Source organism: Podarcis melisellensis (assembly GCF_964234715.1).
Source record: "Podarcis melisellensis genome assembly, chromosome: 2".
NCBI classification, from domain to species: Eukaryota; Metazoa; Chordata; class Lepidosauria; order Squamata; family Lacertidae; genus Podarcis; species Podarcis melisellensis.
In genome coordinates, this window is record NC_138529.1 from 30838525 (window position 1) to 30864950 (window position 26426).

The following is a 26426-nucleotide window of genomic DNA, read 5'->3' on the forward strand; positions in this document are numbered from 1 at the left end:
CTCTAGCTCTCGGCGCTTATTTAAACAGCCACCACCTCCGGTGGCCACGCCACATGGGCTGACAGCTTTGCTCCTCGCCGCAGTCCAATGAGAGCTGGGGCTGGGCCTCCCGGCGCAGACCCTGGGGCGATGCCAGCCCCCTGGCTCACGGCAGCCTCTCGCCATCGCCGCGCGGAGGAGGAAGCAGCGAGCCAAAGAGCAGCGCCAGCCGAGCACGCGCTGCCCCATACTCAGCCCGCCTGGCCAAAAGCGCAACGGTGCCTGGCAGGAACTGGGCCAGCCGGCCGGCCTGCCTGCCCCGCGCGGTGGCGCATCACATGCCCGGGGGAAGCCTCTCCGCACGCACCGGCGTGACCCAGCCTGCCCTCGACCTGCGGGATCGCCCCGTCTGTACCTTATTTTCGAGTTTCGTAGGGATTCCCCCCACGGAACTGAATCCTCGGGGGGGGGGGTCAAGCCTGGATAGCCCAGTCGCTTAGAGCCTGGCGGTGCTGATAACGCGCAAGTTGCGGGTTCAAGCTGCGCTGCAGAGGGTTGGACTAGATGATCCTTAGGACCCTCTGCGATTGTGTGGGAGCCATTCCTAGACCCCGATTTATCAACCCACCCACCCACCCCGTCGAGGGCGGGGGGGGGGAAAGTTAACTAGTCTGGGCCTGGGATGTGTGAAGGGCCCTGCGCGTGTCCCTGCTTCGCGGTGGGCTCTGCAGCGCCACCCACAGGCACTTCTGCCCCAGAGGATGCGCTTCCTCTGCTCGGCCAGCCCTCTAGGGGAAGTTGGCGCCTCCAACCTTGCGGCGCTGCCTCTTTTTTCAGCGTCTGGGAAGTAAATTGAAACAAATCAGCCCGCCTCTCTCGGGGGAGCAGATGGGCCGAGGTGCTTGGTGTGCGCTGATGCGCTACTGAAAATACTCGACGTGAAGGAGATTTGGCTTTCTGGGAGAAAAGTGCACTTAATTCCCCCCGCACACACCGCCTTGTTGTTGTTGTTGTTATTGGTGTAACCTCGTAGCACCCCCCCCCCGCTATTGATGCGCAAGGGGAATAATTAATTAGGCTGATCTCTCCCTGGCTTTGCCGAGCGCGCGGGGCCTAGAGGGGAAAAAGGAAGCAACTGGTGTCCCTGGGAGCTCACGGCGGCGCGCTGCTTGCCTCGTTACACTCTGACCGACTTCTTCCCCGTCCCCTCCCGACAGAACCCGGCAAATGCAATGTACAAAAGAGAACCACACTTTCTTTAGGGGCCTAAAGTCATTGATTGGAGGTGTCCAATCAGGGGGCAGGGGGATGTAGGAGTGTACGTTGCCTGGCCAATCTGAGAGGCTGTGTGGGTGTTGCTAGGAGATAGGGTGATGTGGTGACTGTATTGAAGGGGATGGCTCTGTTTAGGAAATGAAGCTGATGGTGATGCAAGAAAGCGCCTGTGAATTGTGGCTTATTTCAGGTCATTCACCTCAGAAGAGTGCGAGCTTCCTCGGTTACTACAGTTCAGCCTTTAAAGCAGACTCTGGCTCTGTTAAATGGGCTCCCGGGATTATGTTCTCTCTACACGGGAGTATAGAGTCCCAGGCGACAGTTAACTAGCTTTCCTTACGGTTTGGGAACAAATAATGCTCTCCTCACGGAAGGCATCACGAGCTTTTCTTTGCCTCTCCGGATCTGGAGGGGAGAAAGGCTTCTCGCCTCAGTTTTGGGGTGGAGAACTTGTATGATCTTGTTCTGCTGGCGCTGAGGTCTATTGCTATCTGCTTTCCTTCGCCTCCTTCCCAGAAATGGAGGGAGTTCTGAACTTCACTCCACACTGATCCACTCCCACTTGCTTCTCTGAAATGTAATACTCCCTTATAATGCAACACAATAAAGCAGCCACCCACATCCACCTACCCTTCTTGTAAATGCTTAATCTTAAAGTGACTTCTTAGGTTCTTAAGAAGAGGCCTGCTGTCTCTTCTCACAGTGGCCTAGCAGAGGCCTATGGGAAGCACAGAACCACAAAATGAAAAGGAGGGTGAGCCTAACATCCCTTTATTATTCAGTATGGTCACTTTGTGAATTATATCCTTGCTTGCTCCAAGCTGTACTGTATTTCAAAACAGCATGGTATGGTTTTGGACCAGAACTGAGGAGACCACACAGAAATTCCCACTCAGCCATGAATCTCATTGGGCAACTTGCCTAGTTGTCTCACAGCCTAACCTACTTTACAGGCTTGTCAGGATAAATTGGGGAGGGGAGTATCATGTCTGCTTCCCATGAGCTCTATAAAGTAATCCTGTTTAGTTTTTTTCATGTGGTGTAGAATCATTTCTAAAAAGAAGGAAAACAGCAACTTCCAGGGCCCCATTATTTCTTTTCTCTCATATTTATCATTTTTTTGTTCATGCTTATTCCCCAAAATAAACATCATAATCATGTATTTATTTATATATGTACTTCTTGGTGCCAAAAGAGGCTTTCAAGTGGTATATTAGAATAAGAAGTGTTATTTTATATGTTAGATTGGGAAAACTGATTTCCCAGTGATAATAGTTTCCTTTCCATTCTTGTGACTATTCTATGGAACCCAGCTTCATGGTAACACGACGTGGGAGCAAAGAGGTCATGATTTAAATGGGTAGATCCCATGGCCTCTCAGTATCAACGCATATTGTTATTAAAATGATCCATATTTTATTTGCTTGGCGAGATTTGCCACCTGTATCCATCTGGATTCTCAATGTACCACCAACCCAGGCTTGAAGGCTAGGAAGGAGGAGTTGCTGTATTCTATAAAAATCCCTTCTCCTTGCCTAGGTGGATTCTAATTTTGTCTCCCTGCTTTAACTGATAAAGGTGTTGTTTTATCTGCTGTTGTAGAGTTGTTCATCCACATTGAGGCCATCTTGTTTTGGGTGCCTTTGAGTATAGATAGGTACTGTATTTTTTGCCCTATAGGCCGCACCGGCCCATAGGACGCACCTAGAGTTTTTTTTTGGGGGGGGAATAAAGGGGGAAATTATTTTTCCCCCCCAGGCACGGAGCTGGGGTGGGGGAAGCCCAAGCTTTCCCCAACCCCAGCCCCCAGAAGGGAGCCAGAGCAATGCCGAAGCTGCGCGCAGCTTCAGCATCGCTCTGGGAGCTTGCTGGGCTGGGGGATAGCTTCCTGAAGCCTGGAGAGCGAGTGGAGTCGGTGCACACCGACCCCTCTTGCTCTGCAGGCTTCAGCGAAAGCCTGCATTTACCCCATAGGACGCACACACATTTCCCCTTCATTTTTGGAGGGGGAAAAGTGCGTCCTATATGGCGAAAAATACGGTATATATATATATAATTTTTTATTTTTCAAGGGTGCACAGTACTTCATGACCACCATGACAACCAATAGACTGTTCCAACAAAGCCTCACACTGCAAATTGTGAGTCACACTGTTGTTCTTGACAGGGCAGAAATATGGTGGTTTGGATGTGGCAGACCATTCATGGCTCCACAGTATGTTGACATCTTCATGGTTTACTTAGAACAATGCTTTCTCAGACTCTTTTCTACCTGAGATACATTGGTTACATCTGAATCATCCGGATTCATGGAGGAGAGGCACCAGGGCTTTGTTCATTTTCCCTTCACCAGCAGCCTGAACCTAGAGCAGGCCACTCAAAAGGATTGCCTTCTGGTTCAGATGCACTTCTGTGCAATCGCATAATGGGCATACCACAACCCTACACAGGAAACCTGTTGATTGTTAGTTACATGGTTCCAGCTTTTTATCCAGAATACGTCATTAAATCAATTGTCCACAGCAAAGCCCTACAACTGCATCTGTTCAGATTCACCAGACAGAAGCTCACAGCTTTAAAATTTACATTAGCTTTTCCCGGACTACATTTGTCTCCCAACAAAATAGAAACAACAATAGATCATGGCCAGACTGGTACCCAGGAATAATTTACTAGAGCACAGACTTAGAGGAGAAAATGACAGAACACCCTTGTCACTTTCAGTTTCCAACTGAAACCACTTATTGTAATGGTTATATGGAGTTGCTCGTGCGTAAGTTGCCGCCACTCCTGGCTAGGTGGCCTGGTTAAACCTTTCCTGGCTGGACAGCCCCTCACTTTGTGGCTGTTCAGTCGCTGGCAGAATCCGACAGTGGGCGTTTCTTCAACCTTTTCCAACAAAAAAGTTGTTTGACGCCCAGTCTCCTCCTACTCTCCATGCGCGGAAGTCTTCTGCGCAGGGATGGCGTGGGTAGTGGAGGACCTGTGCTCTCCCCGCTGGTGTCCAGTGAAGAGTCTCTGAGCCTGCTCTCTGCTTGCCCCATTGGCCCCGCTCCATCCCTGGTGTTGCGCTGATTTTCCCCAACAGGAGACCTGCCTCTCTCCCTACTTGGCCCCTCTCCAGCATTGTCGTGGAGCCTCACTTCCTCCTCTCGTTCCAATGGCAGTTCCCTGACACTTATATATACCGTATTTTTCATCCCAGAGGACGCACCTAGTTTTTTTGGGGGGAAATAAAGGGGGGGGAATTCCCTTTATTTCCCCCCAAAACCAGGTCGGGGATCAGCGGTATGGAGGTGCTCCGCCTCCCCGCTGTCCCCTGAGCTTGTGGGGCTGGCGCTGGGGAGAAGCACACTTCTCCCTAGTGCCAGCCTCCAAACCAGGTCAGGGAACAGCGGGGAGGCGCACACCTCACTGTTTATAATCCCTGCCCCCAACAGTATGATGGAAAAGAACCCTCAGAGGTATGCTACAATGTTTGTCTGTTCACACAGGGGATAATACTGCTCATATTTGATATGGGTTTGGCAGATCAGTCACAACATGTGGTCAGATCACCATCATATTATGTTTATGGGATTGATTTCAGTTGCTGCAATGAGGATGCAGACAAAATGCCTTGAGGAGTAGAGTCTGCCACATGTCTACTTGACCTTGCCCATTCTGGGTATAACATCTAAGCAGAAGAAAGTTAAGTGGAAGGGTCTAAGTGCTGGTTTATTTCACTCTGCATGTCTGTTCTTGGCTCAGAAAGGGCTCTGGTTGTCCTCATGGATAACCTGGGAGAGCATGTCTCTGTTAATTCTCCTGAACGTCTCAGTGACTATTGATACAACCAGCCATGATATCCTTCTGAGTAGCCTGTTAACTGAAGAACTGGGGGCATGGTGTTTTGGTGGTTCCATTCCCACCTGAAAGGCAGATTCCAGAAGGTGGAACTAGTAGATTACCTCTAGGTAGGTATGCTGTTGCATTCTACAGCGGTCTGTCTTCTCTTGTTCCCCATTCTGTTTGACATCTACAGTGAGTGAAGTCATTGGTGAAGTCATTGGTTCCGCTCCTTCCTCCTGGGCTGTGTTCAGAAAGTGGTGGTGGGGGATGAGTGTTCAGACCCCTGGGCTCTCATTTGTGGGGTGCCTCAGGGTTCCGTCCTCTCCTCCATGCTTTTCAACATCTACATGCAGCCGCTGGGAGAGATCATCAGGGGGTTTGGGCTGGGTGTTCATCAGTATGCGGATGATACCCAGCTCTACCTCTCTTTGAAATCAGAACCAGTGAAGGCGGTGAAGGTCCTGTGTGAGTGTCTGGAGGTGGTTGGAAGATGGATGGCTGCTAACAGATCGAGGTTGAATCCTGACAAGACAGAAGTACCGTTTTTGGGGGACAGGAGACGGGCAGGTATGGAGGATTCCCTGGTCCTGAGTGGGGTAACTGTGCCCCTGAAGGACCAGGTGCGCAGCCTGGGAGTCATTTTGGACTCACAGCTGTCCATGGAGGCACAGGTCAAATCTGTGTCCAGGGCAGCTGTTTACCAGCTCCATCTGGTACATAGTCTGAGACCCTATCTGCCTGCGGACTGCCTCACCAGAGTGGTGCATGCTCTGGTTATCTCCCGCTTGGACTACTGCAATGTGCTCTACATGGGGCTATCTTTGAAGGTGACCCGGAAACTACAACTGATCCAGAATGCGGCAGCTAGACTGGTGACTGGGAGCGGCCGCCGAGACCATATAACACCGGTCTTGAAAGACCTACATTGGCTCCCAGTACGTTTCCGAGCACAATTCAAAGTGTTAGTGCTGACCTTTAAAGCCCTAAACGGCCTCCGTCCAGTATATCTGAAGGAGCGTCTCCACCCCCATCATTCTTCCCGGACACTGAGGTCCAGCACCGAGGGCCTTCTGGCGATTCCCTCACTGCGAGAAGCCAAGTTACAGGGAACCAGGCAGAGGGCCTTCTCGGTAGTGGCGCCCTCCCTGTGGAATGCCCACCCACCAGATGTCAAAGAGAGCAACAACTTCCAGACTTTTAGAAGATATCTGAAGGCAGCCCTGTTTAGGGAAGCTTTTAATGTTTGATGTATTTTTTTTAAAAAAACTGGAAGCCGCCCAGAGTGGCTGGGGAAGCCCAGCCAGATGGGCGGGGTATAAATAATAAATTATTATTATTATTATTATTATTATTATTATTATTATTATTATTATTATTTGGGGTTTTGGAGTGGAGTATCATGAATATGCTGATGTAACCCACCTCTGTATCTTTTAAACATATTTTTCATATAAGAGCATGATAATTTTATTGGTGGTTAAGAGCTAATAAACTGATGCTTAGTCCTGGTAAAATTGTTACAGTTTAGGAACGATTAATCAGTTTAATATTGAAAAGCCTTCTGCCACCTTTCCCTTTCTTCCTTCCTTCCTATCTGTTTGTCCTTTGGGAAAGGTGGAGGGGTAGGGTAGTGGACAGTGCAGCTGTGCTCTTTTATATACAGAGAAACTGTAGGAACTGTTCAATAAGTGTAGAACCAGGAGATCTGGGAAAATAAAATACTGGAACATATAACTGAGATGTCACTTACTAGGTCTGTTCATATTCAGTGTTTCCTGTTTGTTTTTGTGTATTTTGGGTCTATAAACTGCAATAAAGTTCTCTGTGTGTGATAAACTCTTGAGGAATCTATCTGAAGCATACTGAAACATATATTTATTTACCAGCTCAAGATGTAGAGGAAGGTGGTTTAAATACTTTCTACAGTCAAAAACATTTATCAATGAAGTTTGATTAGCAAAATTGGAAGTAAGAAGGAACTTGACTAGTAACATTAATTACAAAACCAAACATGGACAGAATAGGACTTAAACTTGGTATCACAACTTAATAACAAAATACTGTGCATAATTCAGATATAAAAATTTCTACTTCACTGAAAATCTAATCCTTTATGTTGTAGTTTCGGATTTTGGCCATTCGCTGGGGAGTGTGGGGCTTTCTGGATCGGTTGTAAGATGACTTGTTTGGGTTTTGCTTTGTCTGAACTTCAAACTTAGTACCTCTGACAGTCAAGGCAGCTGCTGGTACTCTTTCTGTGTGGGCTTCTTCCTGAGAGTCTTCAAGTCTTTTTGGTTCATGGATAACCTGGGATTTCTCTGCAAATCAAAAGGAAGAGAAAACGGATATTCTTTTAGTTTGATGCCAATTGCTCAGAGCAGCATAAACATATATTAAGTAGTGGAGACAGGAACGTCTAGGGGAGTGGGAAGAACACTTTGAAGAATATCTGCCCACCCCAGTACCCCTATTTGCAATTGCCACCATTCGGGGAGCAGAGCCAGAAGTCATATTATACCACTATTTCATACTATCAACAGCATCTGTTATTGTGGGGACACAACCATCTGTCTATGTATCTAACTTTATTATTGTGAACTGCTTTGTGAACCATTAGGGTTGAAAAATATTATACAAACACTGTAAAATAAATAATTTTCACTTGCAGTTAAGAAGGTTGACATATTGGTGGGGGATAAGATAACTTTTAAATCCTTGTGATTTATTGCCTATGAAAGAGAAATAGGTTTGGCTTTGCAATTTTTATTTATTTGGATTGTTTTAATGTTTTCTTCTCCTGAAGATTTTTCATCTGATGGGAAAGTGCTGTAATCTGAGGCACAGAGCCTTTCCCCACTATATTCTTAATGGTGTAGTGAAGTACAGATACATCTGTTACTGTATAGACATATCTGTTCCTGAAATTCACAGATCAACAAACTTCTTATTAAGGTCACCAACCAACTACATTTTACATTTATTTGTGGGCCAATTTGTTACTTCTTTGTATGAAAGAGACCACTCCATTGTTAAACATCCTGTACTGAAGTGACCAGAACACCTATAGCAAATCCCACTTCAAATCTCATCTTTACCACAAACTCACTGTTTTAAGATGTATCAGAAAGTGCATGGTAGATATCAAACAAGACTTTGAATTTTATTTTGCCTGATATTCCTAAGTCAGAAAGATGTTTGTATTATCAGCTTGAAGGCTTCCATGTAAATACTGTTTTAAGGTGAAGAAGAACAGTCTTTCTGGAAATATCAGCTCTTCATCTTACATGGTTTTTTTTAAAACTTCCAATTTTGCCTTTGGCTAGGCAGAAATGCAACTATTCAAACATAACTGAATGGATGGAAATTTTGCATTTGTGCACTGCATTTCCCAAACACACAACATTTGTGTGATGAATTTACCCAGTCCAGCTCTGTTACGATTATTTCCATACGAAAAATCACTCTCATACTTACAAGCTCAGATTCAGATACTAGGAATGTCAAGTATAGAAAATCACATCAGAATAAGTTAATATTTGTAAAGCACTTGAACGATGAAAAGTCTTGCATAACAGCAAAGTAAAATTGCATTTGTAGAGCCAGAAAGGAGTTCAAATCTGTTGGTTAATATTCTACTCAGACCTCTCATTGTCTGGTGCTTTACCCACATGATGGAAAAAGTGTTGAAATTTTGTCCCATAAGCAAGAGTGAAAGGTAACATATGACCCAATAAGAGCCAAATTTCAGCCAGGACAACTGGACCAATCATAATGAGCTGCAATAAAAGTGGTTCTTCAGTTTTCGTCATCCAAGTTCAAATATTGCAGCACAATATCTATTGCAATTCTAACTATTTCCCATTTCTCTACCCTTTGGCAGCTTTTTATGTGAAGCTATAATTCCCCAAGGACTGGAGCTCTGACCACAAACCATAGAAACCTAATTTTTCTCTCTCCCCACTACTCAGCATATATGTTGATGTTATCAACTTAATTCTGTCAAGAATGCAGTAATTTTCTCAACGGATAAGGCAAATCATAGTCTAACAAATAAGGCAAGAGAAGGAGCTGGAAAACATTTGGTTGTAGTCACTTTTCAGCCTTTCTTCTTCTAACAGCAGCTCTTTGAGCTACTTTTAAAACTCAGGAGATGATCAAAATCCATGTCAACTCAGTGCTGCTGTTCGTGAGAAGTATATGCAAATAATCTTTTCTAGGTAAAGTCTCTTTGTTCACATCTATAATCTCACCAACTAAAATCCCTTTTACACTGCTAAACGCCAGCTGTTGAAAGTTGGCCCAAACAAGAATGTGTTAGGACACAGGGAAGACAGCTCTCCAAGTTATATGACTGTTCTGGGGAATAGGGTGTTATACCAATGTTTTCTTCAGCAAACCGTAGCTCTGTTCCTATTGGGGAGGGGGGATCTTGGGTACTAGACAACAGCTGCAGAGCAAAAGAAATATTTAGTTCAGAACTGTGGCTCAACAACAGTCCGTCTGTTTCCTCTTGCAAGGGAGGGCAGAGATATTTTCCCAGCCTGGACTTCCGCATTCTGAAATGAGGAGAAAGAGTGATAACTAGTTGCTATGGTGACTAGGCCTTGGCCAACCTGTGCCACAATGGCCATAGTATGAAGAAGGTACAAACTTGGATACTTTCAGTAGCTTGGGCCCACTGCACACCCTGATAAGACCCTGGGATCATGTAAGGAGAGTAAAGTGATATGATAAACTTTTCCCTCAATACCCACCATTTACCAATACAGAACTAGATTTCAGTTATAAGCAAAGTAGGGAAGGGGGTGTGGAGAAGGACCCAATTAGCAAGCAAGAATTAGGGTGTTGGGAGGAGAGAAAAGACTGCATTTTTACACATACACAATTTGCTTTTAGATTTCATTCTGGCGGTCTGTGAGAATTCTATACTGGGTTAGGTTTTACTATGCTGACACACCTCTTTACCCTGGCTTTTGACACTTGAGGTGTATATTGATAGGACCCACATTCTTTTTATGATTATAAGTTGTTTTAAACCACTTTTAATGTTGTATCAATGTTGTAACCTGCTCTGGGCCCTCAGGATAAAGGGTGGGTAATAAACAAACAAACAAACAAACAAACCAAGCTATTGGTCCTGCCAATAAAGTGGTAGGAAGGGAACAGGCTTCTTTCTCTGAATAACATGGGTAGATTGTCAAATCTACATTGCATCAATTCTGTGCCCTCTACAGTGTTCCTGAATAAATGCAGCAAAGATCGTTTAGCAATGTATAAATCAACTCAATCTTTTGTATTAAGGCAGAGATGCAACAAGGACACAAAACGGTCCTTATTTTCACCTGTGAGGTGATGGAGGGTGGCATTTTAAAGTCTTGAGATATACACATCACTTGCATCTGCATTTTGAGAGCCAGAATTTCTTTTTTGCATTCAGGTTTCCAATACTAGATTAGGTAATTGGTGTCCTTGCAAACTGCCAGTTGAGTTTCACCTGCTGACAGCATGAAACATTAGGCAAGTTACTGTGACATCTGCATGTGCAAACACTGTTTTTGCTTTAGCAACAGGTTCTTGACCTGCAGTATCTTCAATATCTTCAATGTCTCGGTCTACCAAATAATTTTGCCATAGCACGTGGATCATTGCCAACAGCACACATGCCATCCTATACTGTCATCCCTGCTCGCTGCCACAGCCTATAGAAATGCTGCTAGACCAGGACATAAAAATAATCTGCAAGTGTATTACACACATTGCATTTTCAAAGCCCTTGGTAAACATTAACCAATTAATCAAAATCCTGAAGCTACTCGGGAGAGGATTGTTCAATTTGTGAAATTGTCTGGTGGATTCATTTAAACAAACAAGCGTGCCAGTAGGGAAAAGATTAAAAGCAAAAGAGATGGTCTAATACTGTAGAGGTAAAAAAGGTAGATGAGCTAAGACAATGAATCAAGAATACAAGAGGAACCCGCTGGATGAGGCCAATGGCCCATCTAGTCCAGCATCCTGTTCTCACAATGACCAACCAAATGACTGTGGGAAACCTGCAAGCAGAATTTGAGCATGAGAGCACTCTCCTCTCTTGTGGTTTCCAGCAACTGATATTCAGAAGCATTGCTGCTTCCAACTATTGAGACAGAGCATAGTCACAATGGCTTGTAGCCATTGATAGCCTTATCCTCCATTAATTTGTCTAATGCTCCTTTAATGCCATCCAAGTTGGTGGCCATTGCTCACTGCCACTGCTGGGAGTGAGTTCCATAGTTTAACTATGTTCTATGTGAAGAAGTACTTTCTTTTGTCTGTCCTGAATGTTCCAACATTCAGCTTTATTGGATGTCCACGAATTTGAATATTATGAGGGAGAAAACTTTTCCTATCCTCTTATCTCTATGCCGTACATAATTTTATAAACTTCTATCATGCTACCTCTAACTCAGCTTCAATCTACACAAACGGGGTTGCAATAATCAAGCCCAGATAAGAGAATAAAGAATTTTAGCAGCATTTTCTATGAGAAAAGAAATGATAGAAAACAACTTCATTTTGACAGAGCAGCAAAATCACACCTGTATCACAAGCATGTGAAGCAGAAAATGGGGGGGGCAGACCATCAAGAGTTAAAGATGTTTAGGAGGGGACGTCAGAAGCTCCACTTCCCATCTCCTCACATTCCTTTCAGAAGCTGTGGGGGCAGTCTTTCTTTGAAGATGAAATGATGAGCATGAATAGCTCAGTTGATTAGAGATTCAGGTGGATAGCCATGCTGATCTGTCATAGTCATCATAAATAACAAGATGAAAGATAAAAAAAAAAAATTTAATAATTCCAGTGGCACCTTTAAGATCAACTAAATATAAGCTTTCAAGGTATGAGCTTTTGTGTGTAATACACTTCGTCAGGTGGCTCTGTGGGTTAAACCACAGAGCCTAGGGCTTGCCGATCAGAAAGTCGGCGGTTCGAATCCCCGTGACTGGGTGAGCTCCTGTTGCCCGGTCCCTGCTCCTGCCAACCTAGCAGTTTGAAAGCACGAAGTGCAAGTAGATAAATAGGTACCACTCAGGTGCTGCTTTGGTTCGCCAGAAACGGCTTAGTCATGCTGGCCACATGACCCAGAAGCTGTACGCCGGCTCCCTTGGCCAGTAAAGCGAGATGAGCGCCGCAACCCCAGAGTCGTCTGTGACTGGACTTAACGGTCAGGGTTCCCTTTACCTTTAAAGGTGCCACTGGAATTATTAAAAAAGATTTTTTCATCTTTCATCTTGTTATTTATTACGTTAGTTGATTAGAACAGTGGTTCCCAATTAGGGGTCCGGGGACCCCTGGGTGTCTACAGAACCATCCCCTGCCAGAGGACTCACTTATCTTGTTAACTGCACAGTGAAATCCTTTCACAGATCATCTAGCCTCTGCTCTTGACCAGATTGCCTGCTTGTTGGCAGGGCCAAAACTTGTGAAAGAGTTGCTGGATGACAAGTGAGCTGGGATTGGGCAAAAACCTCTCACACAGTTTCTTGGGGCTCTTGCTATTGGAGGAGGCGAGGAGAGATAGAGTGCACAAACAGCTTGCTAGTTCACATTTTTTTAAAAATGTAAGGGATCCCTTCCCTTTGCTCTCTACTTTTTAATTGAAAATAATTTCTAATTGCTTTCAACAACTTTCAAGTTTAGAGGATTCTCCCACTGCTTGTACATAGGGTTTTCAGTGAATTTGGGGTTATATCTCATCTTGGAAATCTAAATGGAGAAATAGCTAAGCAATTTGCCACTATGATTAGCACAACAGCTAATCCTCTGATGATTTAATTTTGTGCAAATGGCAACCTGTGTGGATTTTGTTTTCTTGTTTTCTGTGGGAAGCTATGTGGCTACATTTGGGGGTGGGAGGAAGCAGGTACATGGCAGAATCCTAATGAATTAAAAAGTTGCTTGTTCCTATTGGGTAATCAGCAAGAATAAAAACCTTACTCCAAATAAGTATTGTATTTAACTAATTACTCTATTTAAGCCAGGGATGAAACTTGGGCACAGAAGGAAACAACAACAACAACAACAACAACAACAACAACAACAGTGTGATGAAATGGGAAGCCAACATACAGCCCCTTGTTGGCTGTCAAGGAGAAGCATACTGAAGTGATTCTTTGAGTTAAGTGAAGTATGACTTTTTCTGACAGGTTCAAAATTTCCCTCTGATCAGTTGAACAACTTTGCATGGTTGTGTATGGTAGCCTACTTAGCAGATGTTTTCACATACCGTATTTTTCGCACCATAGGACGCACTTTTTCCCTCCTAAAAAGCAAGGGAAAATGTGTGTGCGTCCTATGGAGCGAATGCAGGCTTTCGCTGAAGCCTGGAGAGCGAGAGGGGTCGGTGCGCACCGACCCCTCTCGCTCTCCAGGCTTCAGGAAGCTATCCGCTAGGAGTGGGAGACCCAGCTCTCCCACCGCTAGCGGAGCGCTGCATTAATCCCGAAGCTTGGGGCGTGCGGAGCTCAGCGCGCCCCAAGCTTCTGGGTGCCGGCAAGGTCTCCGCTAGCCCTGGGAGAGCCCCGCGACGTCGCCCGGCTCTCCCAGGGCTAGCGGACCACTGCGCTAATCCAGAAGCTTGGGGCGTGCGGAGCTCAGCGCGCCCCAAGCTTCTGGGTGCCGGCAAGGTCTTCGCTAGCCCTGGGAGAGCCCCGCGACGTCGCGCGGCTCTCGCAGGGCTAGCGGACCACTGCGCTAATCCAGAAGCTTGGGGCGTGCGGAGCTCAGCGCGCCCCAAGCTTCTGGGTGCCGGCAAGGTCTCCGCTAGCCCTGGGAGAGCCGCGCGACGTCGCGCGGCTCTCCCAGGGCTAGCGGACCACTGCGCTAATCCAGAAGCTTGGGGCGTGTGGTGCTCAGCGCGCCCCAAGCTTCTGGGTGCCGGCAAGGTCTCCGCTAGCCCTGGGAGAGCCCCGCGACGTCGCGCGGCTCTCCCAGGGCTAGCGGACCACTGCGCTAATCCAGAAGCTTGGGGCGTGCGGAGCTCAGCGCGCCCCAAGCTTCTGGGTGCCGGCAAGGTCTCCGCTAGCCCTGGGAGAGCCCCGCGACGTCGCACGGCTCTCCCAGGGCTAGCGGACCACTGCGCTAATCCAGAAGCTTGGGGCGTGCGGAGCTCAGCGCGCCCCAAGCTTCTGGGTGCCGGCAAGGTCTCCGCTAGCCCTGGGAGAGCCCCGCGACGTCGCACGGCTCTCCCAGGGCTAGCGGACCACTGCGCTAATCCAGAAGCTTGGGGCGTGTGGAGCTCAGCGCGCCCCAAGCTTCTGGGTGCCGGCAAGGTCTCCGCTAGCCCTGGGAGAGCCCCGCGACGTCGCACGGCTCTCCCAGGGCTAGTGGACCACTGCGCTAATCCCGAAGCTTGGGGCGTGCGGAGCTCAGCGCGCCCCAAGCTTCTGGGTGCCGGCAAGGTCTCCGCTAGCCCTGGGAGAGCCCCGCGACGGCTAGCGGAGACCTTGCTGGCGCCCAGAAGCTTGGGGCGCGCTGAGCTCCACACGCCCCAAGCTTCGGGATTAGCGCTCCGCTAGCCGTGTCTAGGCTGCGGATAGCAGCCTGCTTCCCGGAGCGTCGGGCGCCCTGAAAGCAGAGCTCCCGGCGCTTCGGGAACACACCCGCAGCGTGGGGACCCTTGCAGGAGCTCCCCGCAAGGCTCCCCACGCTGCGGATAGCAGCCTGCCGCCCGGCGGGTGGGGCGCCCTGAAGCAGAGCGCCCCTCGCGCCAGGCATACATCCGCAGCTTGGGGAGCCCTGCAGCAGTTCCCCGCAAGGCTCCCCAAGCTGCGGATAGCAGCCTGCTTCCCGGAGCGTCGGGCGCCCTGAAAGCAGAGCGCCCGGCACTTCAGGAACACATCCGCTGCGTGGAGAGCCTTGCAGGAGTTCCCCGCAAGGCTCCCCACGCTGCGGATAGCAGCCTGCCGCCCGGCGCGAGGGGCGCCCTGAAGCAGAGCGCCCCTCGCGCCGGGCAGACATCTGCAGCGTGCAGAGCCCTGCAGCAGTTCCTCACAGGGCTCCCCACGCTGCGGATAGCAGCCTGCTTCCCGAAGCGTCGGGCGCCCTGAAAGCAGAGCGCCTGGCGCTTCGGGAACACATCCGCTGCGTGGAGAGCCTTGCAGGAGTTCCCCGCAAGGCTCCCCAAGCTGCGGATAGCAGCCTGCCGCCCGGCGGGTGGGGCGCCCTAAAGCAGAGCGCCCCTCACGCCAGGCATACATCCGCAGCGTGGGGAGCCCTGCAGCAGTTCCCCGCAAGGCTCCCCAAGCTGCGGATAGCAGCCTGCCGCCCGGCGGGTGGGGCGCCCTGAAGCAGAGCGCCCCCCCGCGCTAGGCAGACATCAGCCAGCCCCACAAGCTCGGGGGACAGCAGGGAGGCGCAGCGCCACTATCCCGCTGTTCCTCGACCTGGTTCGGTTTCCCTGACCTGCTTTTGGGGGGGAAATAAAGGGGAAATTTTTTCCCTTTATTTCCCCCCCAAAAAACTAGGCGCGTCCTATGGTCCGGTGCGTCCAATCGTGCGAAAAATACGGTACTTGGAACACTTTCAACACAAACCTTCAAGGTAGTGATGTGAATATTTTTTACACTGAAGATAAGATTGAGGCAGTGATTAAAAAGTTATGGTTATGGACAAGCCGAGTAGAAGGTGGTAGCCTTACTAACATCCCAACACTGGAGACATTTCTGGAGGAAACTGACCAGAAGTAAAACATTACATAAATGAACATCTGTGTGATTTAGCAACTAGCTTCAGAGATTACTTCCCTGCACCAAATTCTGAAAACTCATGGATAAGGAATCCTTTTGAATATGGTGGTGTACAACTAACTTTATCTGCGGAAAAGCAAGATGCACTTGTTGACATGACTTGTGATGGTTCATTGAAATCATTTCTCAAAGAATGTAAGCTGGACCAATTCTGGGTAAAAGTTTTTGCTGATTGTAAGAAGTTAGGTGAAAAGCTTTGAAACATCTACAGTAGTACCTCAGGTTACAAACGTAATTCGTTCTGGAGGTACGTTCTTAACCTGAAACCATTCTTAACCTGAGGTACCACTTTAGCTAATGGGGCCTCCTGCTGCCACTATCGCATGATTTCTGTTCTCATCCTGAGGTAAAGTTCTTAACCCAAGATACTACTTCCAGCTTAGCGAAGTTTGTAACCAGAAGCGTTTGTAACCCGAGGTGTTTGTATCCCGAGGTACCAGTGCAGTTCTCTTTTGTTCTACAAAACAAACATTTTCAACATTTTTTTCATATATGAAGAACTGGCATAGAAATCGGCTTGATGTTGAACCAAATTTGAGAATAAATGTTGAACCAGATATGGAAGGGATTGTTTGGGAGGGGGGAGGAAGAGTCATGATTTCTCCAATCACATTTAGATTTAGTGTGTTTTTAACATTCTGTTGGGAGCCACCCAGAGTGCCTGCTTTTTTTAGTATACCTAAAATCCTTTCCTTATTTGGGGCTACCCCACATTTTCTGTATACCTAAATATATCTTCTTCTCTGGCAATCACTTGTAGTGATGCTGGATTTTGGACCTTGTATAAGGAGAAATGATAGACACTTTCCAACGTTACACCATTGAGTTGGATTTGCGGTGCTGCAGAGGGGTTGTTTTACACCATTGAGTTGGATTTGTGGTGCTGCAGAGGGGTTGTTTTGTGCTTGTTGGTGCAGCACTTTGGTCTTTTGGGTGTTGAATGATAGGCCAAGATTTTTGTAAGCTTCTGCGAAGGTATTTAGGATGGTTTGGAGGTAATCCTCTGAGTGTGCACACACTACATTGTCATTAGCATACTGAAGCTCTATGACGGAAGTTATGGTAACCTTACCCTTTGCTTTCAGCCTACTCAGATTAAAGAGCTTTCCATCTGTTTGATAAATGATTTCTACTCTGGTGGGGAGTTTCCCTTCAACAAAGTATAGGATCATGGCGATGAAAATAATAGAGTTGGGGCAATAAAACAGTCCTGTTTAACACCTGATCTCACTGTGAATGGTTCACTTTGAGAGCCATTGTTATCTGCGATTGTTGCTGTCATATGGTCACAGAGGAGCTGAAGGATGTTCACAAATTTATCTGGGCAGCCGATTTTCAGAAGGACAGTCCACAGGGCATTACGATTTACAGCATCAAAGGCCTTAGTCAGGTCAATGAACACCATATACAGGGGCTGGTTTTGCTCTCTGCATTTTTCTTGAAGCTGTCAAGCAGTGAAAATCATGTCCACTGTCCTCCTCGAAGGTCGAAAACCATTTTGGGATTCAGGAAGGGTAGCCTCAGATATTTTTAGGAGATGGTTTGCTAAGATCCAGCCGCAGCTAATAAAAAGATGCCTCAGTAGTTTCTGCAATCTGTTCTGTCACCTTTTTAAAAGAGATTGATAATTTCGGCATCCCTAAAGTCTGCTGGGGCCACCTCTTTCTCCCATATTTTTTCGATGAGCTTGTGAAGTTGTTGTGTAAGTTCAATTCCACCTACTTTGAAGACTTCGGCAGGTATCTCAGCAGGTCCGCTGGCTTTGTTGTTTTTCATTTAGTTAATAGCTGTACATAACTCTCCCAATTTGGAGATGCTGCAAGCTCATCTCTAATTTGTTTTTGGGGAATTTGTGAGAGGACTTCAGCAGCTATGGGGGAGTTGTGATTAAGGAGATGCTGGTAATGTTCTTTCCAGCACAGTGCAAGAGCTTCTTTATCTTTCAGAAGTTTGGTACCGTCTATTGAGCATAGGAGGCATGATTTATTGGCCCATAGATGGGCTTTGGGCTTTAAAGAAACTCTGTGCATCATGAGTGTCGGCTACGTGCTGGACCTCTTGAGCTTTTTTTATCCACCGGGTGTTATTTAGTTCTCTGATTCTTCTTTGAACCTCAGCCTTAGCGTCAACATAGGTTTTTTTCTTAGTGGTGCAGTTTCTGTCTCTTTGCCAGATCAGAAAGGCCTTCCTTTTCTTGTCAATAATGCATTAAATCTCATGGTCATTCTCATCAAACCAGACCTGGTGTTCATTGGTTCGATATCCAATAGTTCGTTCACAGGCTGCAATAATGGATGTTTTAAGCTTGGTCCGGTGTTCCTCGATGTTGTCAGGAAACTCCAGAAGCAGATGGTCCTTAAGAGTCGTTTGGAAGCAATCCCACTTAATAGGATCTTGAAGGGCTTGAGTGTTCATTTTGTGCCTTGGTTTCCTTCCTAAATATATAGAAAGCTCTTGGCCAGACACTAGCAGTTCAATCCTAAATATGCATGATTGGATTAAGTTCAGCTAAATTCAATGTGATTTCAATATGTTAAGAACTGAAGACTTAAGCAATGGCCATGTTTGCACATCACAGTAAACCATAGTTAACAGCTTACAGTGAACATGTAAGTTGCTCTGACTTCATTCCTCCTCAAGTGTGGGTGGAAGCAGCAAACCACATCCCCTGGCTTAGTGTTGATCCTCATAATTGTAGATTCCAAAACAAACCTTGCCATCATATTATGACTGTTCAGATTCCACCCACATTAGGGAAGGAACAAAGAAGGAGCCACTTGCACATTCATGGTAAACCATTTATTATGGTTTACAATACTGTGAAAGTGCAAATGCACTCAAGGCTTACAATCACAGTTCTAATATGTACATTTCACTATGCAAGGTGAAATTTATTTCTGAGATTTTTTTACTCTAATACAAAGAACTAATTCATAATAACTTCACCTTTTATAAAGTCAGCATCAGAATATATTAAAGGTGTGCTTTTATATCTGCTCCAAACAAAGCTCATGTCATGAGGACAGGCAATGAATATTTACATTTCTTTCTTGGGAGATTTTTATCAAAAGTGGAATAATGAGCTGAATTATATAACTAACTGAGAACAGTGATAGTGTGTCTCTAACAAGCTTACCTGATAATCTCAAAATGGCCTTTCTGCAGCAGTCTCAAAGTTATATATAAAACTAGAGTAAAGAGTGGATGGCTGGTTCCCAGTACTAGAAAGAGTACGGTAATTTTCAAATTTTCTACTCTTGAGGAGTAGGAAGTTGCCTTGTCTGTCAAAGAATCCCTGAGCACCAATCTTGGATCTCTATCCAATACAGAGGCTATTGAAATAAGCTCTGGGCACAACATTAGTTCATCTGGGGTACATACAGGCTTATTGGGCTCCAAGAGAAGGGATTGCACTCCCTCCTAACATTGCAGGAGAAAGTCAGTAGGGAAGGACAATATGTCTTTTGGGAAAGTTCTGCAGAGCACAGTTTGAAAACCACTGTACTAGAGTAAGTAGTGCAGCTGAAACTACAGACATCTATTAATAGGGCATGCGTGCATGTATTCTCCACTCATTTCAAAACTGGCAAACAAAGAGCAAGAACACTGTGGATTGCACCATAAGTAGGGCAGAGGCATTCCAACGTCTACTGGTATAATGCGTCAAGAAACTGCTGTATTGTACCTGATTCGAATACAAAATTAAATAGCCACTTCATTCTATACCATGCTTACCTTGCTCTTTGGTGCTTTGGGGGCTGAGAATAGAAGGGCTTGATCCCATCTCTAGAATCTGCCAGATTTCCTCCAGGGAGCCAGCAGTACCAGATGATGACAACAGGCCTTGCTGGAGTTGGCTGGGACTTTCTTTTGCAAGTAGTTGAGACTGGTGTGGAACTAAGGTTTCATGCCTTGGGGAATCTGCGACATGATTTCCAACAGCTGATTTTGACTGAATCTGTGGAAAAGACAGAATGCCATCAGTAATGGCCAGGGATCAATAACATCTGGAAATGAGCTGAAAATATCAAAAGCCAAGGGTAGGCTTGTATGGCTAACAATGTTTCCTTCCTCAGGTTAAGTTTATGGTCTACTAAGACCCCTAGATCCTTTTCACATGTTCTTCTGGAAAGCCAGGCGCCTCCCCCCATCTTTGTGTTTGTGCAGCTGGTTATTCCTTCCTAAATGTAGAACCTTACATTTGTCCCTATTGAATTTCATTCAGTTAGTTTGGACCCAGTTCTCCAATCTGTTAAGGTCATCCCAATTTTGTCTTCTGTGGCATTAGCAAAGAATGGTGTCATCTGCAAATTTGATGAGCATCCTCTCAATTCCTTTGGCCAAGTCATTTATAAAGACACTGAACAACAACAGGCCTAGGACAGAATTCTGTGGCACCCCATTTGTCACTTTCCCCCCAGGATGACAAGGAACCATTAATGAGCACTCTTTGGGTTTGGTCGGTCAACCAGCTACAAATTCACCTAACGGTTACCTTGTCCAGCCACATTTTCCCAGTTTTTCCACAAGTAGCTGTATATCATGGAGGACTTTGTCAAAAGCCTTACTAAAATCAAGATACACTATGTTCACATCATTCCCCTGATCTACCAAGCTTGTAATTCTATTTTTAAAAAAGGAAAAAAAGAAATGACATTTGTCTGGCATGACTTGTTTTTGAGAAACCCAAGCTGGGTCTTAGTAATCACAGCATCTTTTCCTAAGTACTCACAGTCTGACTGTTTACTTTCCTGTTCAAGGACCTTTCCTAGTATTGATGTCAAACTCACCAGTCAAGATGGGTTGGGACTGATATTTCATAACTGAATGACCTGGAAATTCACATCCAATTTAAAGACAAACTAAGCTTGACATAACACTACTAATAGCATACAAAGGGGCCAACTACATGTCACATAGAACCCCAATGCTATGGGGTTTACTATGTAAAAGCAGCTTGGGGAGTTAAATATGGAGTGAAGAAACAGTGGGAAGTGCTTAGCTCTTTTCCTGTTTGTGGGGACTCTGTTCCAAATTGCATCTCCACATGGTTTTCTGTCCAATGGGGTTCAACATTATTTTATTAGCTTGATTATAGATCCATCTACATACAGCCTGCTTTATTTACAAAGAACAAGGGGACGTGTTCCTATCCCAAAGGGTTTACAATGCAAAAATAGACACAAGAGAAAAACAGAAGAAGGTGAGAGAAATGTAGGCAGGGGTAAACAGGTGGGAAATATACAATGATTCCAGTTAACTATACTTCAGCTTAGTTAAAGGAGAGCATTGGGTCTCTAGGAGCTTGTTCAAAAGGCTTCATAAGAAAGGGGAATTTTGGTGAAGGATTTGAAGTAAATTAAGGAGATGGTCACATGGAGATTCAGTTCAGGGAGGTAGTTCCATCCATAACAGGGAGAATGGTGAATAAGGCAGAGTTGTTTCAGGGAACACAAGACATTTGGGTGCCTAGAGGTGAAAGAGCTGGATGATTTAAGATCACAGAGAAGTGTTTGGACATATGTGGGGCTGCCTCTGAAGATGATTTGGAAACTTCAGCTGATGCAGAATTTGGTGGCCAGGTTGCTCACCAAGGCAAGACAGTTTGAACATATTACACCAATCCTAGCCTGACAGCACTGGCTGCCAATTAGTTTCTGGGCCGAATTCAAAGTGCTGGTGTTGACCTATAAAGCCTTACATGCTCAGGACCACAATACCTCAAGGACCACCTCTCCCCATACGAATTGCAATCATCATCTGAGGCCTTTCGTCATGTGCCTCCTCCACATGATGTGGCAACACAAGAATAGGCCTTTCTGCAATGGCTCCATTTGTGAAATCCTCTCCCCCTTCAATATACATCTTTAGGCTCCAAGCAATAATGTTCTTTTTCAAGCAGACATTCTATGTCTTTTAATGTGGGAGGAGGGGGTTATGGGTTTGTTTTGTTCTTGTTTTTCACGTGTATTTTGTGTTTTTATTTTGTATTTTATGCTGTGGACTACCCTGAGGTCTTCAGATGAAGGGTGGTATACAAATGTAACAAACAAACAAACAAACAAACAAACAAACAAACAAACAAACCGAGAGCTACGGGGAAGCAAAGCAGTAGAAGGTTAAACACCTATAAATACAAATAATAAACAAACAAATATTTTCAACACTGATTGGAAGGAAGCAGCTTGGGGTGGGTATTTGAATATAATACGTTGGACTATACCTGTTTCTTAGGGATTTCTGCTTCTTCACTACAGCTGCTGCTTCTTGGGAGATTTTCAGTATTTAAGTTCTCAACAAAAGAAGGACACTTTCCTGGGGCATGCTTTCTCTGTGCATACTGTAACTCCTGCCATGAGAAGGAACAGTCTAAATTAGTAGCTTTGACTTATTACAAGATTCTCTCTCAATTCTCTAGAAATATGTTTTAATAAAATGGGACAGGTTAAGCACTAATATTTTCAGAAAAAGAACAGATAAAGCTCTCATTCCCTAACATACTTCCACTAACAGTGGTGGTCAAAACTGATTTTCTACATACAATCCCAAACTCCGGTTATTGCACTGCTCTGGAAGACTGCAGCCATGATCCGGTTATGCATGCCAAACCCCATTAACAAACTGGAGCACTTACAACACATGCAAGTCAGTGCACCATCAATTAATTCTCTTCAGTTACAAAACTAAAACAATTCTATATTGCTTATAAATATTTCAATAAGGGATCACTGTAAGATTTTGTTGTTTTTGTTGTTGTTGTTTTTTACTAAGGCTGGGCTGGTGCTCCCAAAAGCCTTGTCTTCTCATAAAAGCCCTTTTTATCACTACAGCACTTCAGTTTGCCTACATTTTCTAAAAGTTAGCTACTAATTTGATGGTGTCTTTTGTTTGTAATTATATTACTCTCTCCATATATATACAGTGGTACCTTGGGTTACAGCCGCTTCAGGTTACATACGCTTCAGGTTACAGACTCCGCTAACCCAGAAATAGTACCTCGGGTTAAGAACTTTGCTTCAAGATGAGAACAGAAATCATGCGGCGGCGGCGTGGCGGCAGTGGGAGGCCCCATTAGCTAAAGTGGTACCTCAGGTTAAGAACAGTTTCGGGTTAAGAACGGACCTCCAGAATGAATTAAGTTCTTAACCCGAGGTACCACTGTGTGTGTGTGTGTGTGTGTATGTAACAGTCTTAATCTATTTGTTGTTCTCTTTTAATCAATTAAGCTTCAAATGGCTGAATAGCATATCTTTTTATTAAAATGAGCAAAAACAACGAATCAATTCCTCTCCTCAGTCCACCCCCCATCCTAATATTACATTCCTATACATGTCTACCCAGAAGTAAGCTCCATCGAGTTCAATGGTGCTTCATTTCACAGAAATTCTAAAACAGAATTTAAGCTTCCCTGTTCTTTATCTCTTCCCAAAACTGAAAGAGGTGAATAGCTATGGACTTCACTACCCTTGCAAACTGAAGAGAGGCACTGGACAGAGCAGCCAGTTCTGTTGGTTTAATTTTACATCATGAGCCAGTTGGCTGTTCTACAGTATGACCGTTTCCCTAGGCTTGCTTCATGTAGGTCATTGACTCCAAGGACTCATGGGAATCACAGTAATCCCAGGGTCCTTCTTAGTGCATAAAAGTGATTACCAATTAGATCTGCTGACATCTTCATCTCAAATCTTGTAATATCATATTCCTCCAATACTTTGAGCTGTCTCTGATCATGGTAGAAAAGTCAGAGTTGCAGTCAACTGTGTTCCAGCATGCCATGGAAGTGATTGCTATACACAGAGATAGCTAATCTTCTTTGGTGCAAGGGCTGCATTCACCTTGGTCAACCTTCCAGGGGCTGGATGCCAGTTCTGCAGTGTGGTCACAAGCAGGTTATTTCCCCCTCTCTGCTCATGAAATTAACAATCTGAAGACTAGGAAGAGATGATTTGTACCCCCATCAGAGCACTGGACTGGGTGGAGATACTTTTCTGCCAACCCCTGTGCTGTGTCTACTTTATTTCTCAAATTCAGTGAGATCTTGGGGTATAAAAATTTTGCTGGGGGGGGGATGCAGCCACTCTACCTGTAAAACACGTGTAGTGAAAGCATACTGCATGTCACTCTCCAGTCCACAGTTTGCACAAAGTCATCGCTGTGACTAGGAGAGGGATTGGCATTCTCAGGACAGGCTTCCCTCCGAACCAAGCCTTATGGCAATACTCCAGAGGTTCTGCACATATGGCAAGTACTGACATGTTGCCTAAAGAAGAGGCCTACATTACCTGTGTCGTAAGCTGGTACTGGAGGTGCTCTAAAGCCAAAAGACGGTGCTTAGTCTCCCTGACAAGTTCTTTAGGATGTAGGGCACAAGATGAAGTGTGTCCCTGAGGCTGCTTTGAAATCGTGAAGTCCTGAGAGCCTAGAAATCCTAAGAAAATAAATAGGTAGGAGTTTTCCACATTGCATTTAACACAGCATTTTTAAATAGAAAATGTCTTGCCTACAAGAAACTGCTGCTCACAGCTGTAAATGAATTACACTGTTGTGGCAGTGTTTCAGCATGTAAGTTTAAAGAGATGTGTAGAAACTAGCCTGGGAAAATCTTTTCCAAGCAATGACCTTTACCTCGTCACTTCATTCAAAGAAGCTGGGCCACGGAACACAAACTTTGAAATGAAATTCTCATACAAGGCTTCTATTTAGGCCTCAATTTTGTTAAACAATAATCTCATTCTGCATTGTTAATTTCCAGGAAAGAAAATCAAACATACAACTGCTTATTTCAGGAATATTCAAAATTACTTAAGTACATACCATAGTTCTTTGCTGTTATGCAACATGCAGCTGCCACCTTAACCTTTCAGTGCCAGTACCAAAGGTTTCCAAAGCCAAGAGTAAGAAACAAATACTCTATTCATGCTTTTCTACCATATTCAATACTTGGCGCAACTTAATTACTAGCACTTCATTCTCAAGTGATAACTGGGATTTCTTAATCTCAGCAAAGAGACTACAGACAACACTTCAGTTTCCTAGTGTTCTCAATCTCAGGAAGCTAAATTTCTCATAAAAGAACCAGGATCCTTCTACCTCAATGAGATTACCTTCCTTTGAAGCTGCTCCAAGTTCTGCTCTTAGTCTGTTTACCATCTCTAGTAGCTGATGCTTCTCTTTGCTCAAACTGCAGATCTTTCTCACAGCTTCCTTCAATCTACCTTGCCTCACTTGTGCATGATTTCCTATAAGTTGATGGGGTCCATCACCAGCCTCCATGCCAAATAACTGTTGCCTGAGATGTACAGAGTCCTCCTGAAGCTTCCTGGTCACTAAATTCTAGAAGAATAAATGACAAGGATCAAAATAAATGAAGTGAATTTTTGGCAGGGTATATATTCCATTATAATGAATAAAATCTATGCCCAAATGACAGCTACCATAAAAAGACTGCAGTCTTGAATAGTGTGTTGTATGAACCAAAACAAAAATGAAATTCCTATACTAATCCCAAACTGTGTGCCATGAGAAGTGCTGAAGAGGGTCTTGAGAAATGAAGCCACCACTTTGGAGGCTACTTCTACTCTATAGCCCTCTGAAATGGGGAGACCCCATGCAGCACTGATTGCTCCTTAATCTGCCAGGGTCAGAGTTGGCCCAAGACATTTTGCTGCCTGAAGTGAAGGACAAAATGGCACCTCTTCCTATTCCATGTATAGAGAATGACTAGATGGGCAGCTGAATATTACTAAGGCTAGCTTAGAGGGCAAACAATAGGTAAGTTATGTGAGCCAGTGTGATGTAGTGGTTAAGAGCGATAGACTCGTAATCTGGGGAACTGGGTTCGCGCCTCCGCTCCTCCACATGCAGCGGCTGGGTGACCTTGGGCTAGTCACACTTCTCTGACGTCTCTCAGCCCCACTCACCTCACAGAGTGTTTGTTGTGGGGAGGAAGGGAAAGGCGAATGTTAGCCGCTTTGAGACTCCGGGTAGTGATAAAGCGGGATATCAAATCCAAACTACTACTACTACTACTACTACTACTACTATTCTTCTTCTTCTTCTTCTTCTTCTTCTTCTTCTTCTTCTTCTTCTTCTTCTTCTTCTTCTTCTTCTTCTTCTTCTTCTTCTCTGCCCCCCCAGCACTTTGCTGCTGCTTCCCACCCCACCCAGCATCTGCCACCAGAGGCAGCCTCCTTACTCTGCCTAATGGTAGAGCCGGTCCTGACTGGTATACAGCAGAAACATCATCCCAATAAAGACACACTCCTGAGCAAACCTGCACTGTATCAGCATTTCATCTCCAATGCTGGTTCCTGAGCCTTCTGGACACAAAATGCAACGTGCTGCCTCTAGGCTAAATATTCCAAATAGCTTGAGACCTGTAAATCTATACCTCATGGTGATCTCTTATCTCCCCTGAGAGCAGGGGACCCCTCTTAATTATTCCACCTGTTCACCAACTTGGTTCATGAAGGATGTGCAGAGAAGCACCACTGGTGACTTCTCTTCCATGGAAAATCTCAAAGCTAAGTGAGTCCTTTTGGGCCTGACATTTGGTGG

General features: G+C 45.3%; 1 protein-coding gene across 9 annotated transcripts in view; it reads right to left on the reverse strand.

Moving 5' to 3' along the window:
- Positions 1-6938: 6938 nt before the first annotated feature.
- Positions 6939-26426, reverse strand: part of CCDC57 (coiled-coil domain containing 57) — a 63756-nt gene continuing 44268 nt past the window's right edge. For 7 of the 9 annotated variants that reach the window (XM_081899598.1, XM_081899599.1, XM_081899601.1 and 4 more), the window contains 5 exons: positions 24974-25202; positions 24152-24297; positions 22093-22218; positions 19605-19827; positions 6939-7403 (listed from right to left, as the gene is read on the reverse strand). In XM_081899598.1, the coding sequence (XP_081755724.1) occupies positions 7189-7403; positions 19605-19827; positions 22093-22218; positions 24152-24297; positions 24974-25202 (939 nt within the window). In that variant the 3' untranslated portion in view covers positions 6939-7188. Of the gene's footprint in view, positions 7404-11702; positions 11863-19604; positions 20702-22092; positions 22219-24151; positions 24298-24973; positions 25203-26426 lie in introns of those variants that run through there. The other 2 variants (XR_014165304.1, XM_081899602.1) reach the window with 2 other exon arrangements.